Below are 23,208 nucleotides of genomic sequence, written 5' to 3'. Positions count from 1 at the left end.
AAAACTTTAAAACTTTTATATATATATATATATATTCACCAATGGTCTTTCCATAGAATCCTTCTTGCACGCCACTTATTTATTTATTTTTTTTTTTGTTTATTATTTTTTTCAAGTTGCAACTTATGCGTATATATTTGCATATGATAGTTTTGATTAAATAAATTAATCTTACTTATCATTATTTGTTTCTAAATTTTCATTGTAAAAAATGTACTTTCATAAAGTATGTATTTTTTTAATAAAATATTATAATTCGTGTAATATTCATAAGTTATATTCCAAATTCATTATAACTAATTCTCAAAATACCAAAAAAACAAAACAAAAATTAAAATAAAGGTAATAAAATGAACTAATATATATATATATATGGTGGGTCGTTTGAGTAAAATGGATCGAAAAAAAAAAAAAATCCAAATTCGGTCCAACTTGCGACTCAAAATAAAATTACAACCTAACCCACCAACTCGCAAAAACTAGCCCAAGGTGTTAGGTTGTATTGGGTCCGATCTTATAAGGCATGAATGGGAGGCGTCTCTCTCCAATGTGGGATTGAACAAATCCTTGAGGATTAAGGCTCAACGTCATTTCCAAAGAGGATAACACTTGATTGGGGGCCGAGACGAAAGTCCTCCCACAATACCTAATATTTAGTTGTATCAAATTAATGATCAATCCGTTCAATTGGCACTTTCTAGGGTCCCTTAACAAGGTGGTCATTATTTGATAGGAGTCATAAATAACTAGTAGAATTTTGGGTTAAATTGTAGCCCGTTATTGAATTAGTATTTTTCAAAGCTTGACCTAATCCATGGAATCATAGCAATAGTTGTATGTTAGTAAGACCCTATATAATATATGTCCATGTAAAGGCCCCCAGAATCCACCACTCCTTCGCGTTTGTTTTCTAGTCCTAGAAGCCTTAGAACACATCTCCTTTGTGTTGCTTTCAGGTGTCATCACTCATGCACATTTCACACGGCTGAAGAACGTGAAGAAAATTGCGAGGGACCGAGTCCAACACGTTTTGCTTTATTTGATAGCAGCATACACAAGTGTGCGCTTCATTTCATAGTCAGTCATCATCTGTTTTCATATAAGAAGACTCAGTCTGTGACAGCACCGTCCAAATTTAACTACAGCTCAATTCATTTCAAGCATCTGAACCAATATGAGCTCTCCAATTTATAAAGCCCAGAAACAAGCCCAATATAATATATATTGTTTACGGAAAAAGTTAAGCACTATTCTTATCTTATTGTGCTCAATGCAACCAATAAGATAACCTGCACAAAATGACCTCTTCAAAGGGGTGTTTGACATGTCATGAAACCTGGTTAGCTAAATAACTGGTTTTTAATTATTCAGTTTGATGACTTTTTCTTAGTCCAGTCAATTGAATTGAATAAAATCATATTAAAAATACAAAACTACTTTTAGATTTGATTCTTTTAAACACGCAATTCTCCTCAAAAGTGGGTTTTTTTTTAGTTTTAGTGTTTTCACATTCATTTTTCAACATAAAACCAGTTTAAACTTTCACATGTTCCGGTACTTATTCGCACCAATCCCAACCTGCGCAAAATGACCAATTAAAAGGGGTGTTTAGCATGTCATGAAACCTGGTTAGCCAAGATTTAATTATTTAATTCCTAATGAAAAAAAGAAAAGAAAAGAAGATTTAATTATCTCAGTTTTATGGTTTTAGAATTGATTCTTCCAAACGCACATCCTATCCACAAATGAATTTTTAAATTTTAGTGTTTTCACATTCAAATAGTCATAAAGTAGTTTTAAAATCAATCAATCAATCAGTGATTTTTTTTTTTATGGGTAATCAAAGATTTATTGCATAAAAAGAACATCATGTTCACGATGGTGAACACTTTGTACTTAAAACAGATACAAGTAACTCAAAAAGAGAGATGAATAAAAAGGAGAAAATCAGAAATGGAAATACATTGTGTAAAATCAATCAATCAATCAGTGAATAAATCATGTATAATTGTTGTATCAGGTTTCTAATCAGTAATGTAGTTGGTTATTTCAAAAACCAGCTCAGACAGCTCGACAATTCTTGAAAAGCTCTGCAGTAATCACAAATGGCTCCATTATTTTCATGTCATAATTTATCACCAATTAAGGTATCAGTGTTCAAGAATTATATTCATGATTTGGGAATACATAATATCAATTCTATGGTTCACACTATTAATTTAGTGAGGGACAAAATTCCAAAATTTCGACCACTTCCAAACTTTCTTCTGAAAAATGGTGAATGATCATCTTCTCGCCGATAAGGAAAGGAAATGTATGGTGAGTAATCAACGCCTATAGGATTTAATGTACTAACCTTCTGTAGATCTATTCACATTTCAAGTATCAAAGAAAAAAAAGCCTCAAGAATGTTTAGACCCGACGGTATGTTCTTCTTTGTCTTTGCTCTTCAACTTCGTTCATCCAATCAGAGAGCCACATGAGACCCTTGTAACCATAATTTGCTATAGCAATTAGGACCACCACAAGGGTGACAATAAGAAGTAGCCACTTCATAGCCGCAACAATTTTCTGTTTATAAAGAACAGATTCTGTTAATGAGCAAATAAAAGGGCACTTGAAAGAATTCATTTTTTTCCCTTTGGAAAAATAACAAACCTGCAGTCTTGATATTTGCTTGCCTTCTTGTACCTGCTGTCGTCTCCTTTTACGCTTTGGTACATTCTTTTCAGTTTCTGGCTCCTTTTCCTGTAAACAAAATTTCCATGGTATTAGATTTGACCTTATAGAGCTCATCTACCAAAATGCTACTGAATTTTATATGCAAAACATAAGCAAGATTCAAGTATGAAAAGTTTCGTGCAATAATTTTCAGAGATGGATATTAATTTTTTAGACTGATATTTTCAGTAGCATAGATTATTTATTTATTTAATTTTTTTTTCATAAGTAGTATTATTCAGTCAAACAAAGATTACTTCAGGTTCATGATGATGAACACAAAAGTATTTAAAAGATTACAAAGAAATCAACTAGGAAAATAAAGAGTCTTGGAACTCCAATATAGAGTGAAAATGAGTAAAACCCCAAGCATGAGACTAACCAAACAAGGTTTGGATCAACGAGGCTTTCAAATGATCACGGGATTGCTCCTTATCCTAAAAAGTACGGGTATTCCTTTCCTTCCACACTTTCCACATAAAAAACAATGGAGTAAGACTCCAAACATCAGAGTAGTGTCTCCCAAACAAATTCCTCCATCCAAGTAAAAGAGCTACTACTGACAAGATATTCCCAAATATCTTGAATACTTCGCTCCACAAGCCATAGGCAACATTGCAATGAAGCAATAAGTGGTCCATTATTTGTCCTTGACACCAACACATACAACACCATTCAACTAAATAAAAACCTCTCTTAAGAAGATTATCATTAGTCAGAATCTTATCCTAACAAAGAAAGACACCCTCTTGGGGGTCTTAACACACCAAATACTCTTCCAAGGGAATGAAGACACGCTTGTACCACAAAATCACCTTATAATAGGAACGAGCATCAAATATGCCACTCCCATTTAGGCACCATCTCAACCTATCATCCCCCAACCCCCTAGGCATCTAGGAATATAATAGGTCTAGAAAGGAATTCACTGAATCCAACTCCCAATCATGAAAGTCTCTAAGAAAACACACGTCCCAGCTCCTAGCCCCCCCGATCTATTGCTAATACAGAGAAGCAAAAATGGAGGTATCTTTGTCAGTTGCACAAACAAATAGGTCAGGATACAAATCCTTCAAGGGAAGGTTCCCACACCAACGAACGTGCCAAAATCTTATACATGTACCGTCACCAACCTCAAAAGACGTGGGAGAAAACTGTCCCACCCCACCTTGATACTCTGCCAAAGACTACAACCATGCACCCTTAGTTGAACCACCCGTCTACCCCATACTTCGAAGCTATCACACATCGTCACAACTGAGTAATTTCATGTCCAAAGCATCATAATCACTTCCCCAATAAAGCTTGATTAAACCTCCCTATCTTCATAATCCCCAAACCGCCTGCCTCAACAGGTAGACAAACCTTATCCCATGCCACCAACAGGAATTTTAACATGTCCTTTGTGGCACCCCACAGAAAGTTCCTCTGAATTCTCTCCAACCTATCAGCAACCAACTTGGGAATGGGTAGTGCATAGATTTCACTGTCCACTGAATCCCCTGTTATGGGTTGTGCATGAAGAAACATGTTCTTCGTTTTGCCATCCCCACTATTTCCTATGTTTCCCAAGTGAAGAACTTGTACTACAACTGTACCTATTTTTTATTTATTCATTTTTGCAATTAGAGAAATCAGTCCATGGTACATGGAAAAAGTTCAACCTCTTCTGTCAAATGACAGCCATAACAAGTTGCAAAAGGTTTCAGGAAGCAGACAATGACATCCTGGTAAGTAAGGGGCTCAAGAAACCAAAAGTTCCCATATCTGGTAGATATAAATCAACGAGCTGAGCCATTTGAAAGGTGTATATGGCGTCAACACTCTCTACCAAACTAGAGCCTCTTGTTGAGTTTGGTTGAATCAATACACAATTACACATCTAATCTTGTAGCAGGCATGAGAAAACCAAGCAGAGAGAGACTGCTTTTCAAGTTCAAAATAACCATACAACTAGAAATGCCAGCCAGAATAGATGATGCAGCAGGAATCCACAAAAATTCTGGCAAAATTTAAAGGATATTACCTCCATGACTTTAGATTTACGTGAGTGTAACTCTGAATCAACAACTTGTACTTTACTCTTGCAAGCAGAATTGCAAGGAAGAAGTCCAATTCCGTACTGATTTTTTGGTATATCTCTGGGATCTGAACCAGCATTCCGATGGGCTGCTTGCACATCTTGACAAAACCATTCTTTTTTCAAGGTTTGGCATTTACAACGAACAAAAACCTTGCAAGAGAAAGAGTTGACAAGGTAAATCAAATATACAAATGCCAGTTCCAATGGTAATGTTTTTTGGATAATATTTGAGATTCAAGACCAAAAACAAGATATGACATCCATGTGTTTAATTAAACAACAAGATCGTCCCTATAAAGTTATTAACATTATTACCTTCTTGCGGCACTTGTCAGGAGATGGGCATGCACCAGGATGACACGTCTCTGGGCATAGATGTGTACAATTGGGCAACTTCCTGCATAATCACAATCACCTTTAAGCCTCATTTCAGTCATAATTCTTAACCCAAAAGAATAAAACCAGAGCAATCATGAAGAATATATAAATTTAGACTGAGGCTATTGAGTTCCATATGCTAATATGAGCATATATCTTTGAATTACCTATGACAAGGTCCACCACATGAGCGAACAGCCATCTGCTCCTTTTCAGACAGGCTGTTGTAGTATAAACACTCAAAGACATGGACCATTGAACCACAATGACATGATCGTTTTACAAGTACTTTGCAAGGAGGACAGTCTCCAGGATGACATGGCAAGGGGCAAGGATGAGAACATGTGGGTCTTCTCTCCTGAATGAGGACATTTAAAATAAGAAGGCAAATAATGAGTTGTGAGAGTAAATGATGAGGCTGAAGAAATACATCCATTCTTCACTCAGACATACAAGGGTGAAAAGTCACTTAGTAAGGACACAATTCAGTCCACAAGATGAGGAGAATTCATGAGAAAATACAGAACATAACACTTGAGGAATGGAGGAAATATAAGAGTAAACACCTTTTGGCAAGGAAGATGACACTCTTCACAAGAATTGCTCCTTTCTTTCTTGAAGGTTGTTGCAGAAAGGTTCTTCAAGGCATGGCAAGTTTTAGTACAATAATGATTGCCACAAGATAAAGGATTTCCGCATAAATTATCACAGGAAAATTGTGTTTTATCTGAGCACACCATCTGATACAAGGGGAAAACCATTATTTTTTTTTTTTTTCCCAAAAAAAATCTGGGGAAAATGAGGCTAAAATGGCATTGATTGTTCTAGAAAATGAAGTCGCAAGTTAAAATATTTTATCCATTTATAGCAAGGAAAATGCAACCAACCATTCTATCTGCCCCAATATGTTGGCCAACACATGACCTCCAAACCAGTTCTGGGCAAGGAGGGCATGGAGAACCAGGAGTATATTCAGTCTGATGTATTGACTTCTTTTTCTTTGGTTTCAATGTAAATTCAGGATTAGGAGGAGATATAGGGCCATGACACCTGAACACAAAAGGAAAACAAGTATAAGTTGCATAAGAAAGGCCATTATCTAGTATCATAATCTCAAGGAGATTTTAAGATAACATTCATGAACTAAAATACTGCAGACCTTAGATTGCACTTATGGCCACATGGATATTCTTCATCGCAAATTAACCGACATGGGGGGCAAGCACCATAATGGCATTTGTGTGGCTGGAAAAAAAGAAAAAAAAAAGTATTGTTAAATTTTTTTTTTTTTTTTTTTTAAAAAAAATCTCTGGGACAGAACAAGCAGTGAATGACTAATCTTTTCTTCTGCAAGAGCTACAGGCATAATTACAGATAAAAACCTAAAACTTCTAAAGATATCAAGAACCATCTCCTCATTGACATCCCAGGGAATTTCAAGTATTCAGTTTCATTACTTTATTAACCACACATGGAAGAAAATCAAGATGGCCATTGGCTAAAAAATCAGGAAGAAGAAATCATGATGATTGTTGGCAAATGCCAGTATGCTCCCAATGTTGAGGACCACTCATATTATTTTCTTAGAGAGTGTTGACATATATCTGAAGAAATCTAGAATGCTCTAATGTCTTCAATTGATCTAACCAATCTTCATGGAAATGAAACAAGCAACCAAGTACCTTGCTATTTGATCCATGCCTGCATAAACGAGCAATATGGCATTGCTTGGGACATCTAGGAGGCTTTTGATCCATCTCAGTACCACAAGGAACCTGATACAAAATCCATTACAAAGTACTCAGCAAAGACAGTCTAATTAAGAGCAAGCATGCATTCACTGCATGGAAGTCTTTTCTTTCTTTCTTTCATTTTTAGAAGGGGTTGATTGGTGGGGTGGGGAAGCAATTTATACAAAAGCTTAATACCATTATTGAAGACAGTGGCAATGTTATTTGTACATTTCTAACATCCTATATGACTACTAGCATGGGGTACCTACATTACAACTGTTAATAACAAGTACTAGAAGAGTTCTAATACTCAATATAACAAAAGAATGGAATGGTAATATAAACTGCTCCAAGCTTCATAGAGCCTGGTGTTTAAGATGAAAACTTCACAAACGAAAAAGTCATCATCTCTACTTTAACATTTGAGCCCTTGTGAATTTTCGAAGGAAATGAGCATGTTATACATGGTCATTATGTCCAGTGAACACCATCCCAGCACTAGGTGTTGTAAAAAAGGTTTTGTCATGAGAGACATTACCAATTATATCTGAATTTTCTCACTTGTAGGGACCAGAGACAAAATTAATGCAGAAAAAAGAGATGTTCCTCCTTGAGACCAGAAAACAACAATGATTTCACAACAGTCACAACCAATCCCAATAAAGAACAATCATTCACGAATCCAAGTGAAATAATACGAGAAAAGCCAATTGCCAGTAAGAAACCAAATTACAGAATTTAAAAGACCAAAATCACACCTCAAAGTGTGTCTCACCACAAGCACATGAAATTGCCACCATCACTGGGCAAGGAGCACAGGCACCTCTGCAACAACAAACTGACTATCATTTAGGCTCACATTTTGATAATTGATGATTATACAAATTGAAACAATCCACTAATCATAACCTTCTTACATTAGCAGAACCTACTGTATCCTATTCCTGCCAAACAAATTTAATCATATTCAGCTTAACTTAACCGTAGATATTCCTCGTACTCCTCAAATTTAATGGTTATCTCAACAAACACCCTAAGCACCATAGACCATATGACAACAGAATCACCATCTGTAGCTTACAGTAAATGAGAAAAGGCCACATACCTATGGCACGGGGCAGGGCATTTATGGTTCTTACATCTTAGCTTCCTGCCACAAACCTAAGATTTCAAAAAATCAATAGTCACAAATAGTTCCTCAAAATAAAGTAACAACACTGAATTAGCCACACACACACAAACACCAACCTCTGAGCATGGAGGGCAATCCCCGTCACAGCAACGACGCTTACAAGCATGACGCCCACAGTCCCGCATTATCTGACACTTCCTTTCACATGCCAAATCTTGATAACAAGGAACCTATTCTACATTCAATTACACTTTCCCATACTAAACTTCCAAAAGTTTAAACCCACACAAAACATTTTTCAATAAGGCTAGTGACACACAAAATTTCAAAACTTTGTTCACAATTATTGAGGTGGTATCTTGTGATTGGTATAAACTAAAAGTGGTATTAATGGTATAAGTAGTTTTATATATATATATATATGACGTGTTGGTGTTTCTAACATTGCTTATACTACTTTTAGGCTTAAAATTTACCATTAAATTAGTCCCTAAAGTTTAGTCCACAAATGATTTTAATCTATGAAATTTAGAGTGATCACTTTTAGTCCCTTAGACTACATGGCAAAATTTAAAAAAAAACTGACATGTCGTCACTCTATTAGACTCATTAGGAACTAAAATTGATCCCTCTAACTTTGCTAGAAACTAAAATCGATCACCTTAAGTTTTCGAGGGTATAAAACAGACTACTTTAAACTTGTTAGAGACTAAAAGCAACCACTATAGCACCAAATCAATTAAACTTATCAACACAAAATTTTTTCACAATTCATTCATTACAGATTAATGCATATGAAAACAACGAAATTTGTCCCTAGCATTGCTCGTTTCTAAATTCAACAAAACTTCAAAAGGCAAACAAGGCAAAAGTGAATACCTCTTTCCTGAGGCTCCCACACCGGCACGACTTGATCACGACGATTCTACAAGTCTCCATACACGTCCCACGGTGGCACCGCTCGTGACACCTATGCAGACCACAGCTCAAAGTCTTATCGCAAGTCGCACCGCACAACGGCGTCGTAACATCGCAGGGCATCCCTTCATACACTCTCTTCCCGCACGGACACGCCCGTTTCCCTTGTAGCGGACACTCTCCGCACCCGCCAATCTCATGGCACCCTTTCTCGCATCGATGCTTCCCGCATTTCAACGCTCTATCACAGGCGCCCTCGCAGCGAAACTCGCGATCGTGACACTCCCTTTCTTGCTTTTCCTTCCCGCACCGGCACGCGTACACCGCACGCGCCGCGCAGGGAGGGCAGGGCCCGTCGTGGCAAGGCTGGGCGCATTTGTGGACCCCGCATTGTAACCGTTTCGAGCAGAGGTTGTTGCAGGAGAAGTTCTTGAAGCCGCAGCGGCGGACTTCGGAAACGGCGCCGCAATAGCATTTGGATTTGATGAGTTTCGGGCAGGAAGGGCAGGGGCCAGGGTGGCACAGCAGGAGGCAGTTATGGCCGCATTTGTGCTTTAAAGGACGGTTACAGACCTCGCCGCAAGAGTGCGGTAGGACCCACGGGTCGTCGGAGGGCGGGTCTTGTAATTTTCCACAAAAGCAGTGGTAGTGTTTAGGGATTTGGGATCTGGAGTATTGGACGCGGCATTTTGGGCAGTTCCAGGTGGAGATTTCGGAGGCGTGCTGGGAGGAGATAGGGAGGCGCGTGGTGGCGCGCGCGGCGGAGAGATCGGAGGACTGGCGGGACCAGCTTTGGATGCAGGCGAGGTGGAAGACGGCGAAGCAGAGGGAGGAGCAGGACCACGTCGGGTGAGAAGGTTTGATGCGCTCGAGGCATATGAGGCAGGAGAGAGCGCCGGAGGAGGAGGTGGTGAGGAAGGATTGGATTTTGGAGAGGTCCGACGCGGAGGGAGATGATTGGTTGGTGAATTCGAGGTAGGATTTGAAAATGGAGTTGGAGAGGTCGGCGTGGAGGAGAGAGGAGGATCCGGTGTGGCCGTGGTCTGAGTCGGAATCGGAGTCGGAGAATTGGCGGTGGCGGTGGTCGTCGTTAGTTGAGGTCATTTTTACTCGTCCAGCTGAGGCTGGTTGATAGGCTTTTTGAATCTATCACAAGTTTATAAAGTTAGACAGTAGGTGTAGGATTCAGTTAACTTAATCATACGGGCTCTTATGCATAATACAAGAGATTTGGAGTTTAATCTTGGTTTATACCAAAAATTGAATGGTGTGATGATCTGATTATAAATTTTTAGTCTCTGTCACTTGTATTCTAAAATTGTTGTATTACACTCTTTTATTTTTTATTTTTTATAGTGTAAAACCCTTGGCCAATGGCCAAATATAGGTACAGAGAATAAATTAAATCGATAATTGAAATGAAAACATATGAATTTCACTATAATAAGATGAACACTCCAATATTATTAGATTATCAATATCCTCAAAGAAAAATAGAATACAATGACAGAAATCATAATAAAATGAGTTTCACTATAAAGATAAACACTTCAATATTATTAAATTATGAGATGTACAAATGATACTATTTAAATTATCAATATCCTAAATATTATTATTTTTGTTAACGATAATTTGGAGATCTAAATTGGCACTAGGTGTGTCAATTCGGGTTAGCGTGTCGGGTTCGTGTCGTGTCGAGGTAGGGGTATTCGACTAAATGGTTCAACCCTAACCCGACCCATTTAATAATCGTGTCATGATCCTTCAACCCTAATCCGACCTGTTAATAAAGCAGGTTAACCTGACCCAACCCATTTGACACGCTTAATAAACGGGTCGTGTTGGGTTGACACGAATGTAATACAACCCATTTCAACCTGCATAATATTAAATATAACATCTATTTAGAAATAATTTTTTTTACATTCCAAAAAACAGTGCATACACTTCATATTTTTAACTCACATTCAAAATAATATAGTTCAACAAAAATATAACATTCATCTAGAAATAAGTTCTTTACACTCCAAAAGAAGTACATACACTTCAACCCAAATTCAAAAGAACAAAGTTTAACAAAAATAAAATAACATAGTTCAACAAAAATATAATATCCTTGGAACTCGCCAAATGCTAAGTATCAATATTGAAAGAATTTAAGCAAATAGTAGACTAATCCTAACTATGACCACGATTATCATCCATAGATTCTTTGTTAATGTCCAAATTCATAACATCTTTCACAAGCCCATCCAATTTCATTTATACAAGTTCTATGCCAAAAAAAAAAGAAAAAAGAAGAAGAAGATATTAGTAGTTCTAAGGTCTGTAAAGTTTCAATTTTCAATTATATCCCTTGTAAATTTTGTAATTACTCACTTTTCTTTTTAAATTTAAAATATATGTTGGATATAAAAGGTATTTGACAAATCTAAAATAAAATAAATATTTATTTGTTATACGAGTTAAACGGGTTGTGTTAAGTGAGTCATTTCGGGTTGACACAAATAAATTGTCGTGTTAAACGTGTCTATTGCGGGTTACACGGGTTGACCCACTTATGACACGTTTCTTATCGTGTCACTTTCGGGTCGACCCGTTTATGACCCAAACCCATTAAGGCCCAACCCTAACCCGAAAAACACGTGTCAGGTTCGTGTCGTGTTCGCGGGTTGGGTCGAACATTGACACCCCTAATTGGCACCATTATTATAACTATAATATAATGGTATAATTTATATTGGAATTAAAAGTGAGAGAGAAAATAGAAAGAGAGTAAGTGAAAACACACACATATTAATATGATTTGGTTTGATGGTTTAAGTTCACAGTGAAAAGCCTTTGAAACAACTATACTGTTAACTAGTTTTAAGCCCGTGCAATGCACGGCTTAATCAATAATCTTGTGTAAATTAATGAAAAAAAAATATATTTTAATTAAAATTAAATAGATAATAAAAATAAAGTAATCTTTTACTCTATTTTTTTTAGAAACAAAATAACCTTTTACTTTAAGTTATATAATGAATGCATATTGTGTAAGATTAGGTTTTTATAAATAAATAAAATCATATATAAGTTCAAAATTAATTGAATGGAATATAGTAGATAACTATGCAACTAATATAAAAAGAGATGCCTAAAAAAATATAAAAGGATTTTGCATAATTAAATCTCAAGTGCTTATTTAAATGAAAAACCTTGAATTCAATAATTAAAAAAATAATTAAAAGCATATTTAAGTGGTAACCTCAATGTAATAGTTAAGAATTATGAACAACCCAAATTACTAAACATTAAAAATAAAAGTAGATAAACTTACATAATAATTGAATTTTTGGCTTTGAAAATGAGATAGGAGGCACCGAATTTCACCCTATCAAAACAAAATGTGTAAATATAAACTTCAAGAAATTTTTTTGAGAAAACTCAATACCAAGAGTATTATTTGATCGAGTGCTTTGAAACCTCAAGGAAACTCCATGAATAAAAAACATGAATGATAAATAAATAAATAAAACAAACAAACAAACAAAATTAAACAAATAACAAATAACATGATAGATACTTAGACGTTCAAAATATTAATAGAAAAATCAAGAATCTAGCCTTATTATTTATATTGTTCTGAAAATATAAATATGAGAGTTGTAAGGACTTAATTTGTAACAACCCCGAATTGGTTTATTGGGTTCGAACATTAAAGGCCCAAACAATAAATTTGTAGAGAGTGGGCTAAAAGGCTAGGCCTTGGTTATTGGACAGTAGTTAATCATTGTGTTCATGATGATCGCATGGAGATGAACTGAGTTTGTCCAAGAAGACTTTCTCGCTGGCACGGCCTGAGCGGCTCCGGTCATTGGACCTCGTCCGATGAGGTTAATGCTCTTATTATATCTTTTTCTCTTCGGTGACAATGGTTCAAGAGCCGATACATAATGCTCCCTCTTTTTGGCGCATGAATTCTTACATTATATAGCCCCTCGCAGTTAATCCTGACCTTTCATCTGTTGATCAGGCAGGTAACTACTCGAGTGCTTGTCCTATCAGCCGCCTTCCCCCACTTTCTGTTAGTTGCAATAACCGAAACCACACTGTTCAAGGGTCTTTTCCCATCAATGTGACCAAGACGTTTATTGGCGCATTCAATGCGGAGGTGACGTATTTTCCTTAAACCACTCCCACACTGTACCCCCGTGTGAGTCCTATTCTACTCGCCTTTTCTTTTGGGAGCGCTTTGAGGGCTGCCTTTGATGGTGTGTCGTTCTTCCCTTCTAGGCCTTGGGATGCCGAGGACGAGATGCCGAGGACAGGGTCGTCCTCGGCTGCATCTCTAGGCCATTTGGACTTTCGCTGCATGTCCTCGGTAACGACTCTCTTCGGTGCGGGCCTTGGGCCCTAATGGAAAGTGGGCCGGGATCATAAATTCTCTGGCCCCACAAGAGTCATGGTACAATAAAACTATTATCCATAATCATTCTTATATTTTTCCAGCAAACAAAATTTCAACCACGGTAAAAGTTGATAAGAAGTTGTTTCTATTTAAAACAATAATTTTAAGTTGTGAAGATGTTGATATAAGCCAAAAAGAAAAAGAAAAAAAAAAGAGAACAAATTTAAATTAAAATCCAATACTATAAAAATAAATTTATCCAAAAAAATTAAATTAAAAAAATATTTGAAAAAAGTAGATAAAAAATTTATTATCAATAACTCCCATTTTGTATATCCTCCTAATGAAAGTTGTGATGAAGTTGATATAAGCCAAAAAAAAAAAAAAAAAAGGAAGAAATTTATTTAAAATCAAATACGTTATTAGCTTTTTTTTAATCCTAAAATTTGTAATTTATTTATTGTGGGGTCATGGGCCCAAATCATACAATTGGGTTTTGGGCTTTGGCCGAGAGCGTGAGAGGTCCGAATCCAAGGAGGAATATCTCCTCGGATAAGCTAAACGCAGATCGGGTATAGATCCTAATGATCAAAGTGACCTTCCAAGAAACTCTAGTGATATGGACGTGCACCATAAACATACAAGAAAGATGGGAACCCAAAAATATCTAAGGGAAAACTGCTACCACAGCATTGAATGCTCTGTAGCTAATTCCCTGGCCGCATTAATGAGGAAGTGACCTCTGAATAGTACTTTTCCAGCCTTATAACCATCCTCCAAAGACTTCTAGAGGAGGCTGATGGGACAAGTATTAGCCTAAGCCTTCAACTATCCACGTGTAGGGTAAAGGTGAAGGAAGAGATGTAGTATAAATGAGAATAGAGACCATAGAGGAAGGGGATCGGAAAACAGAGAAAGAACATTGCAGCAATCACAATTGCACCTGTACTCTGTTTACTTGATTTATATGAGCACTTGCCTCCTCGGACAAGGAGTTCATCCATATTAGCCGTTGTCCAATTCACTAAAATCTAGTTTTTTGACCCACTCTCTACAAATTTATTGTACTGGGCTCACTAAGCCAAGATCCCATACATTTTGGGCTTGGGCTGCAAATCGTGTCCCTACATTTATTTTATATTAATGTTTTCTTTTTACGTGCAGTGTAGTAATTTAAAAAAAAATGTTTTATTTTTTATTTTTTATAATACATTATACGTAAAAAGAAAAACGATTAGATGGATTAGACAAAGAAATTGGATTGTAATCAAATTAAGATTTTTATTCACTTAGAAATTCTAGGAGAATAAAAATTATATATATTTTTCCTAAAATCTAAAAAAAATTATGCAATTTGGTAAAGCCACTTGGCGCAACCATGACTTCTAAGCCCAATTTTTATCATATAGTATATGATGTCTTAATGTATGTTACAATAAATTCATTATAATGGATTACAATAACTTAGATTTTGTATCTTAATCTCTCTAAAAATGTGTAGTAAATATAACTAAATAATACCAATACCGGCAATACACTATCATTTTAAATATTATTGTGTGATTTTGTTTGCACCCAAACAATGACTTATTGGGATTGGAATAGTGTGGTCAAAGACTAGGACACCACTACTTTATAAATAAGTATACAAATAATACTTATCGTTTAATATTATTAAGAAATGAGATTAAAAAAAAAAAAGCCATTTGAATAAATCTGTTTAAGTATTAAGTATTAAGTAAAAAAAAATCAATTTATATTCACTTAAGTTCTTACATTTTATTTGCCTATAATTATAATTGCACCCTTATAGTTTATTTTATTTGCCTATAATTATAATTGCACCCTCGTAGTTTTTTTTTTTTTGGGAGATCCCTTATAAGATTGCTTTTACTTCATTAATGGTGTGTTTGGATATTGTTTATTTGCTGAAAACTGAAAATTTATTACTAAAAACACTGTAATAAAATAATTTTTAAAAGTGTGAATAGTGCTGTAGGGCCCAAATTTACTTAGAAATTTGCTGACTTTTGTGGGTCTGTGAACAGTACCCATGGGCTCACTAAAAAAACACGGACACACAGATTGGGCAAAACGCCCAATCCAAACACATGCTAAAACAATGCTGGAGAGGAGAGGGGAAAAAATGGATCGTAAACTTAATTTACACACTTGAATGGCTTTTTGAAGCCCACAAGTAAATCCCAACTCATTGATATTGTTCATGATTTCTACGTTTATCAAGTTCTAAAAAATGCATGCAACCAGTAAATCAGGGAGTATTGGCAAAACATTGTATACAAAAAAACCCATCACAAATAAGAAGAGTGTCCTCAAAGTGCATTGGTCACCAATAAGAAGAGTGTACTCAAAGTAGTTCAATTCAAGAAAGAGCCTATTGTTCACAAGCCTTTTCTTATAGTTTTTTGACAATTGGATGTTGGGTATTTGAGTTGTAGTAAATTGGTCGAGTTTTGTTGGTAGCAAATGGAATATGCAAAGCTGAATGATGAATATGGCAATGGGCCTATAGGTTCCAATTCTCTCAAACTCTCTTGCTTTTTACCCCTATCTCTATTACTCTACTCTCTCTCTGTTACTCTACTCTTCAATGAACTATGGTGTTTATTGTTAATTTCTTCCAATATCTCAATGGTGATCCTCGTAGAACACTACTTGGTAAACCCATCAATTTTTCATAGGTGTGTTTTTAACAACTTTAGCTTTAATTGAAATTATTTATTTGTATTAATACCACAATGATATACCAAAATCATGAAATTTTAACAATGTCATTGGCATGTTAAATACCTTTCATGTAAAATATGGCCACATTGGTATGATTTTGTTTCCACCAATCCACTGCCATGTTGGATACCATTATGTGATTTTGTTTCCACTCCAATAATATTTATTTATCACTAAATATTAATTATTACTAAGAAATGAGATTTTTTAAAGTCTAAAAGTTAGACAAAGGAGGTAAAGGAACTAGGTAGAATGGGGGCAAAAGCCCAACGATGAAAGAGAGAAGGGACACATGATGAATAATCATTGAGTAATGATACAAACTTGAATCTAATGGACATAAAACAACTCACAACAAACTTTACATTTGTTGATGTAGCAAATTGTTATTGGTAGATGATAGAGTGCTATCACTATTGAGTTCATATGAAAATTAATGAAAACTTGATAATTCAGTTGTTATGAAATTTGTTGTGAGCAATGTCGATTTTAAGTTTAAAGAATCTCATTCAGTGGGGGAAAATGTTCAAATCTAAATTATCCTTCTCTACAGCATCTCCTTCACCATTTTCTTTCATTCTCTCTCAAACTCTCTTCTTCATTGAGGAAAAGAAGCAAATATGAAATAAAAACTTTTTCTCGATCTCTCTCCCATTGTCCTAATAGTAACGATATTTTTTATTTTATTTTACTATATGGGTTTTTTTTTAATACATGTATATGTGTCCAACCTTACTAATTTGTGGAGAATTAACCAATACCAAAATTTTGGGATCAAGACTCCATGGTTGTATTGACTACTATTGTCAGAAGTCAGTAAGTACCTACTTTATTTGAGGACATGCTAGGAAACTTGTAAGCGACTTAGAGGCTTGCTCACAAAAAAAATCGACATTATTGTAACGAATATAATGAATTCAAGTCTGGTTATCTTACAAAAATACATTGACAATTTCCCACACAATGAATACCAATCTAGTTATATTACAAAAATACATCGACAATTTCCCACAATAACTCAACATAATTTCAGACATTACATATGCATATATCACACAGCAAACCTTTGATGAAAAAAGAAGTGCACATTTAAAAACTGTACATTATTTTGTACTTCTTTCCTCGCAAATATGGAGTGCAACTACTGATGACATTAAAAGTATTCAAAGCGCATAAGAAGCTTCACAGATGGGTACTTCTCACCCTTTTCATTATGGAGTGGAACTGCTCGAATCCCGCTTCTTAGCTCCGAAACTGGTATGCATGTTTGGCCTCCAAAGTCATCTTTTTCAGACATGTCATACTCATGAACTTCAATCCGAAGCAAAGCCAGTTCTGGCACAGTTAGTGGGAATTCAAACTCCTCATTCCAAGTAGGCACCCAGTTGTCCTCTAATGTCTTCGTTTTCTTCATGACAGTATCAGCAGACACTCCAGCAATTCCTACCTGCATACAGATTGGTAACATCATATTTTACATCAAGAAACCTTTGAAGAAGGTTATGAGTAGTTTGGAATTTTCAGAAGGGCACCCTAAGAAGAGATAGTAATGGTTGGGGGCAGCAATTGCATACCAATAATACAAGATACAAGATATTTCACAACTTGTTGAAGTGGCAGATTGTGATTAGTGCAACATCACTTTCAATAAGAACACCACTAATATCGCTTATATTGTACACCAATCACAATTTGCCCACCGCAGTTGTGAAAAATGTTGTGTCATTTGGACATTGATTGCCTATATTTGGAGCTTTGTATGAGAAGAGGTTGAACTCACAAGAGAACAGCAAAAGATGAACTAATTTCACTAAACCCAAAACTGCTCGATAAAAGGTAAGGCACCCGTGTCAAACTTGACTGAAGACATTAATGAGAATTATAGCAGAGGAAGGTAGTCACACCATAGGTCAAACTATAACAGAATGCAGCTATATAAATCAAATTATTTTTGAACATTCAGTTGACTTACCCTTGCATAAAAATCTGGTGGGGAATATGCATCAAAGTGCGTGTGACGGAAATCATAATACCATCCTTCCCCCATATACACAGTGACCTATTAAATAACAAGAGAACTATAACCCTTGGTCGAGACAAAAATAGAAAGAATAAAATAAAAGCACTTCTGTTAAATGCTTAAGGAAACTAAATAGAGTCAAAAACCCTGGCAATAAAGCACTCACCTTTAAAGTTTTTTTCACCGACAACTTAACTTTAGGATCAAAGACCTCATTGGGTGGGTCAGTCTTCAATAGGAAATCTGGTTTTTTAACATAACCACACCCGCCATTTGCTCTGAACATTCCCTGCATCAACCAGAGAGATCGTCCATGTCCCTGTCATGGGAAACATATTCCAGGAATTTAGCAGAGGTAAACACTTTGAGAAAACGTTTTTCTTAAGCTGAGATTACTATTAGAACCCAGAAAAGACACAGCTTATCGACCAGTGAGCATCACAGAGACACTCAATGGTAACAGCATCTCTTCCTTTCCTATCATAATAGTAGTTCCGTGTGGGAAATGAAACACACAGTCATACACATACATGCGCGCATTTCTGATCTAATAGCTCAATTTAAAAGCAAACACTACTATGAATTTTCTGGTATAAAGTTTCAGATTAATTCTTGATTATTCTTTAGAACAGAAGGATCCATTACACAATATAATGTCATGAACAAATCATTGGTATTTTTAATGACTTAACCCCCCCCCCCCCCCCCCCCCCCAACAAAAAAAAAAAGCATAAAAACTAAAAACTGCATTTTTATCAAATGACAAGGAATAAGAAAAACAAGAAATCCCTGACTGACAAAGGATTAAACAAGAAACAAACCAACCTGCATATTAAATGCAACCATTTGAGCTCCATGAGTCCACCCTATTAGTGGGTTGTAATTTGAAGAGTCAATGCGTGTACCCTTTGGATACACCCTCAGAATATTACGCTGGGTAAATCTACAACAAATCAATCATCAAAACATGGAAAATTTTGTTATTTAGAAATCAAGACAGAAATTTATATTACAACATATAATGTCAAAGCATGTTATTATGTTACACTGGAGAACATATATAGGAGTTGCAGGAAACCACTAAGTGATACAGCACATAATGCCTGCATGTGTATCAAAGAATCAGAGTCACCAATGGATGTCACACCTGAGACCTGTCTCAGACAATAAATATTACAGCCAGATAATTGAAATCCCACCAAAAGAGGCCCTTCCTAACCATGATTATCAGAATTTTAAAGTAACTGATCAACCAAAATAGGAAGTGCCATCCTATTGACTCAACTGTTAAACAGGACCTCTAAAAATTAGTCCTACCTGTCTGTTCATTAATCACATCTACTGCATCAGTACAGTGCTTCTAAATCATCTTAAGGTCTTTCAATATCAAATATTTAAACTACTTTGAACTTCTTTTCACTAAGCCACTCAAAAAGGCAGCCTGAATGATGCTCTTTTCATGAATATCAACAAATGGGCCACATTCTTGTAAAAATAGAAAAATGAACATGCCACAGGCACAACAAAACTCCCTTTCCAGACCCCCACCCCCCAGGAAAAAAAAGAAACACCCTTGTATCAATACCTGACAATCTCTTTTCCATAAGTGGCTACGGCCTTTTCAAGTTGTTGCTCACTTAAGCTAAGACGTCTCACTTTATCAGGGTCCACCTTGAAACATTCCTGTAATCCACCTTTTGGCTTCCCAGCATGAATGGTAATTAAACGTTTATATTCAGGTGCTTCATGTTGCTGTGCCTTAGTATCTCCACAATCAAGATCTTCCTCTTCATTATGATCTTCTTCATCCAAATCATGCTGTCAGGACATGTTAAGATAGCAAGTGAGAATTAAAACTTGGTACCTCAAGTAAATCAGCATATTATATAAAAAATGTATCTACAAACCTTGTCATCTGATACAGACATGCTTTTCTGGTGTGTGAGTTCTTTACCCCAAGCAGTTTCATCACCTAACTCCTTTCCCTTTTGGGAATCATTTTCTTTTTCCTTAACTTCTTTGGCCTCAAGGTATTCCTTTGGAGGTTTGGTTGATATGATTATCCTTCTCTTTAAGGATTCTGGGGATGGAAACTCCTTCAAGCTTTCTGGGCCAGGAGTAAAGAGTATGTCTTCAAATGTTTGAGTGGCCATCTAGAAATTGGTGAAAAATTTGTAAATTAATAGAACAATAGAGCTGAAATACCACAGAAAATTAAATACTCACATGAGCCACTTTAGCCTGAAGATCTGGAGTAAGGTGGTCTTCTAGAGTTATCACAACTGGATATTCAGATGCAGTAAAGGCATGCTCCTTTATACACTTCAAACATTTGAGGAGTTCCACAGGAGTAGTCAGTGTCCTATACAAGAAAAAAATGTCCAAATTGGTAATATAGCAAGTAGCATATAATTATTATCAAAAAAGCAAGTAGCATATAATTAACTCAAGGAAACCTTTATCCCAACTACATAGGTCAGCTACATAAATCCACTCCATCCAGTCCAATCTAAGGGTATATACTTTGTTAGTATTGTTAACCTTATTTTGAAATATATACTTGTGAAACTGAACCCAAAAAAAAAGGCAACTGTTGTGGAAACTATTAGAGAAAGTGCATTCATTATCCAAGCATAGAAGGATTTAAAAATTTTCCCATTTTGATTTTCGGTCATATTCTCCACTTTTGATTGTTAGGTGATGTGCAGTGTTATGGGGAATTTTCAAATCTCATTCCTCTTAAGTTCAACTCGTTTGTTCAAGATTGTATCAAAATCTGAAAGGAAGAATGATACTATCTTTTCCTAGTATCAATAGTTGCTAGTTTCTCATTTCCACTAGGTTTTTTTTTTTTTTTTTTGGGTGGGGGAGAAGGGGCTGTTAATATCTATGTTCAAAATCCAGACAAGGATCAAATAGAGGTTCTCAAAGAAAATACGATTTGACTGAAATCTTGTGTTTAAGTTTCACAAAAATGAGAGGTCTCTCCTACCTAGAACAATTTGTACGCTAAACCATACCTTCCATGAAGAACATCCACATTATCTTTTGCGGCATTTGGCCATAAATCCAACTCAATTACCCTCACTCCTCTCTCCAGCGCTTGTTTGATGGGGACATCGCTGCAATCACTACTGAGTTGATTCCCAGTTAAATAAGAATTGTGACCCGTATATATGAAATAATGCGACAAAGGCGCATTCATTTCATGATGCACCTGAAACATACCATATGTTGAAAATTAGAAATGGTTACCACACAAAGTGTTGTACTTAAAAAAAAAAAAAAAAAAAAAAATTAAAGCTGCAATTTTAATTACTTAACAGTTGCATTAGTCCTTAATCTGCTTCACTAATAGTTACAAAAAGTGAAACAGCTAAAATGTAATGTAAGCACTAAACAACAAAAACACAAAATATAGAAATTTTAAAGGATAATTATTACTGACTCTCACAATTTAGTTCATTAACTCTCAATTGTTACATTGGATCCCCGAAAGTTTGAATTAAAAACGAAATCATTAGAGTTCCCAGTTCCATCCAAGTTAACAAATTTAGCAGTTTAAGGATAAACAATTTACCCATTGTGGTTAAGCCCAATCACAATTTAGTCTCACGTGCCTTCTCAATTGCGACCTTTAGCACCCCTAGATTTTTATTTTAATAATCATAATTCAATAGTTACAATGAGGAACTTTGGACGAAGCCCTAAAAATTTCATTTTAGTCCAAAACGTAGGGACTCAAATCTCAAATGTAACAATTAGCTCAACTGATAAGCTCTCAGGTCAACCCCTGCTTACACCAAAAACTAATCAATACCTTGATCTGATAAACAAGCTAAGCGCAAACGCCATAGGTTAAAACTCTCTCAAACAAAAAAAAACAAAAATCTCAAATGTAACAATTACAGGTTTGTGGACTAAATTATGATACGGCTAAACCGGAATAAGATGAATTGTAATCATCCAAAAAAACAAATACAAAAACAGCAACCGTATACATTATGACAGCCATAATTTTTTTTTATTTTTTTTTTTAAAAACATAAATTTAGTCAAAATAAAATATTTCCAAAAAAAAATTTCCTTAGCTAAATTCTACTTTTACATTTAGTTTACAACAACAAAACAGAATTGACCATAAAAGTCTTCCACAAAATGCGTTACTCAAATTAACCAACTCAGTGAGAAAAAAGTTATATTATACCGTCCGAGAATGGAAAGGAAGGTTAGAATCAGAGAAGAGGTACTTAAAGAAGGCCTCGAGGTTGAGTCCCTTGCGATGAATGTGCCTGAGCTGATCGATGATGCCCTGAGCTTCCGATTCGGTTGCTTTCTCTTGTTTCTGAACTTCGATCAGGAAGTTTCGTAACCGATCGGCGTTCATGATCCCATTCTCGGAGTACTGACTGAAAAGGTCCTTGATCTCCGCCGGTGCTTCCGTTACGGCGAGCCTGAACCGCCTATGGAAGCAGAAGCAGACTCTGTAGGTCTGTTTGGACATTGTTAGTTCAATTCTGGATAGTGGAAAAATGGAAATGTGGAATTTTTTGTGAGTTTTGAGAGTGTGTTTGTGTGTCTGCGTGTGAGAGAGAAACTGAAAGAGAGTGGTTTTATTAGATTTTTGTTGTTGCTATTTGGTTTCTGATAGGGTGAGATGGTTGTGTTAATGATTCCATTTAAGATGGGGAACTGTTGTGGGACCGTATGCTTATATACTTTTTACGTCGTTAACTACTTTGGTGTTGGAGCCAACGAAAATAATATACTATACTAAAAAAAATAGTTTGCTTTGGTATTATTCCCTTTTTTTTGTTTGGCTCTTTTGCATCATAAAAATAAAATAAAAATTATGTGTATATGTCTGATCTTATCTCTTATGGTTGGTGTCCTTACTTTACTTAGTGTGATTGATATAAAGAATGCTACAATCCCATTATTTTACAATATTTTTATATGATAGATTTTTAATGGATCTCATTTGGGTCTGTCATTGATCTTACTTTTTTACTTACTATTAGCTATATTGACCATTAGTAAAAAAAAAAAAAAAATTGTTAAAAATTTATGATTTTAGCAT

General features: G+C 35.6%; 2 protein-coding genes across 2 annotated transcripts; both read right to left on the bottom strand.

The window, feature by feature from the left end:
• Window positions 1-1,912: 1,912 nt before the first annotated feature.
• LOC126697733 (NF-X1-type zinc finger protein NFXL2) lies at window positions 1,913-10,175 on the bottom strand. The gene is made up of 13 exons (XM_050394823.1): window positions 8,927-10,175; window positions 8,164-8,277; window positions 8,021-8,076; window positions 7,674-7,740; window positions 6,865-6,957; window positions 6,342-6,427; window positions 6,070-6,232; window positions 5,749-5,922; window positions 5,350-5,540; window positions 5,120-5,201; window positions 4,748-4,954; window positions 2,659-2,748; window positions 1,913-2,571 (listed from the first exon to the last, which is right to left on the bottom strand). Exons 1-13 carry the CDS (start codon window positions 10,067-10,069, stop codon window positions 2,413-2,415), a joined length of 2,625 nt encoding a protein of 874 aa, XP_050250780.1. The 5' UTR covers window positions 10,070-10,175; the 3' UTR covers window positions 1,913-2,412.
• Window positions 10,176-16,985: 6,810 nt separating this feature from the next.
• Window positions 16,986-22,791, bottom strand: LOC126697732 (phosphoinositide phospholipase C 2-like). The gene is made up of 9 exons (XM_050394822.1): window positions 22,336-22,791; window positions 21,150-21,346; window positions 20,356-20,491; window positions 20,037-20,282; window positions 19,715-19,947; window positions 18,955-19,072; window positions 18,296-18,448; window positions 18,082-18,168; window positions 16,986-17,556 (listed from the first exon to the last, which is right to left on the bottom strand). The coding sequence occupies exons 1-9, from the start codon at window positions 22,630-22,632 to the stop codon at window positions 17,263-17,265; spliced, it is 1,761 nt and encodes a 586-aa protein (XP_050250779.1). The 5' UTR covers window positions 22,633-22,791; the 3' UTR covers window positions 16,986-17,262.
• Window positions 22,792-23,208: the final 417 nt, after the last annotated feature.

This window comes from Quercus robur, chromosome 8 (assembly GCF_932294415.1).
Source record: "Quercus robur chromosome 8, dhQueRobu3.1, whole genome shotgun sequence".
NCBI lineage: Eukaryota > Viridiplantae > Streptophyta > Magnoliopsida > Fagales > Fagaceae > Quercus > Quercus robur.
This window is presented reverse-complemented; position numbering and strand designations above follow the sequence as displayed.

Excerpts from the sequence above, each read along its gene's own strand:
- LOC126697733 (XM_050394823.1), bottom strand. The coding sequence starts at position 10,069 with ATGACCTCAACTAACGACGACCACCGCCACCGCCAATTCTCCGACTCC. Across the intron at positions 8,077-8,163 it reads ATTGCCCTCCATGCTCAGAG|GTTTGTGGCAGGAAGCTAAG; the intron begins GTTGGTGTTTGT and ends TTGAAATCTTAG. Across the intron at positions 5,923-6,069 it reads ATATTGGGGCAGATAGAATG|ATGGTGTGCTCAGATAAAAC; the intron begins GTTGGTTGCATT and ends CCCTTGTATCAG.
- LOC126697732 (XM_050394822.1), bottom strand. The coding sequence starts at position 22,632 with ATGTCCAAACAGACCTACAGAGTCTGCTTCTGCTTCCATAGGCGGTTC. Across the intron at positions 20,492-21,149 it reads GTGGATGTTCTTCATGGAAG|GACACTGACTACTCCTGTGG; the intron begins GTATGGTTTAGC and ends TTTCTTGTATAG. Across the intron at positions 17,557-18,081 it reads CACCAGATTTTTATGCAAGG|GTAGGAATTGCTGGAGTGTC; the intron begins GTAAGTCAACTG and ends ATCTGTATGCAG.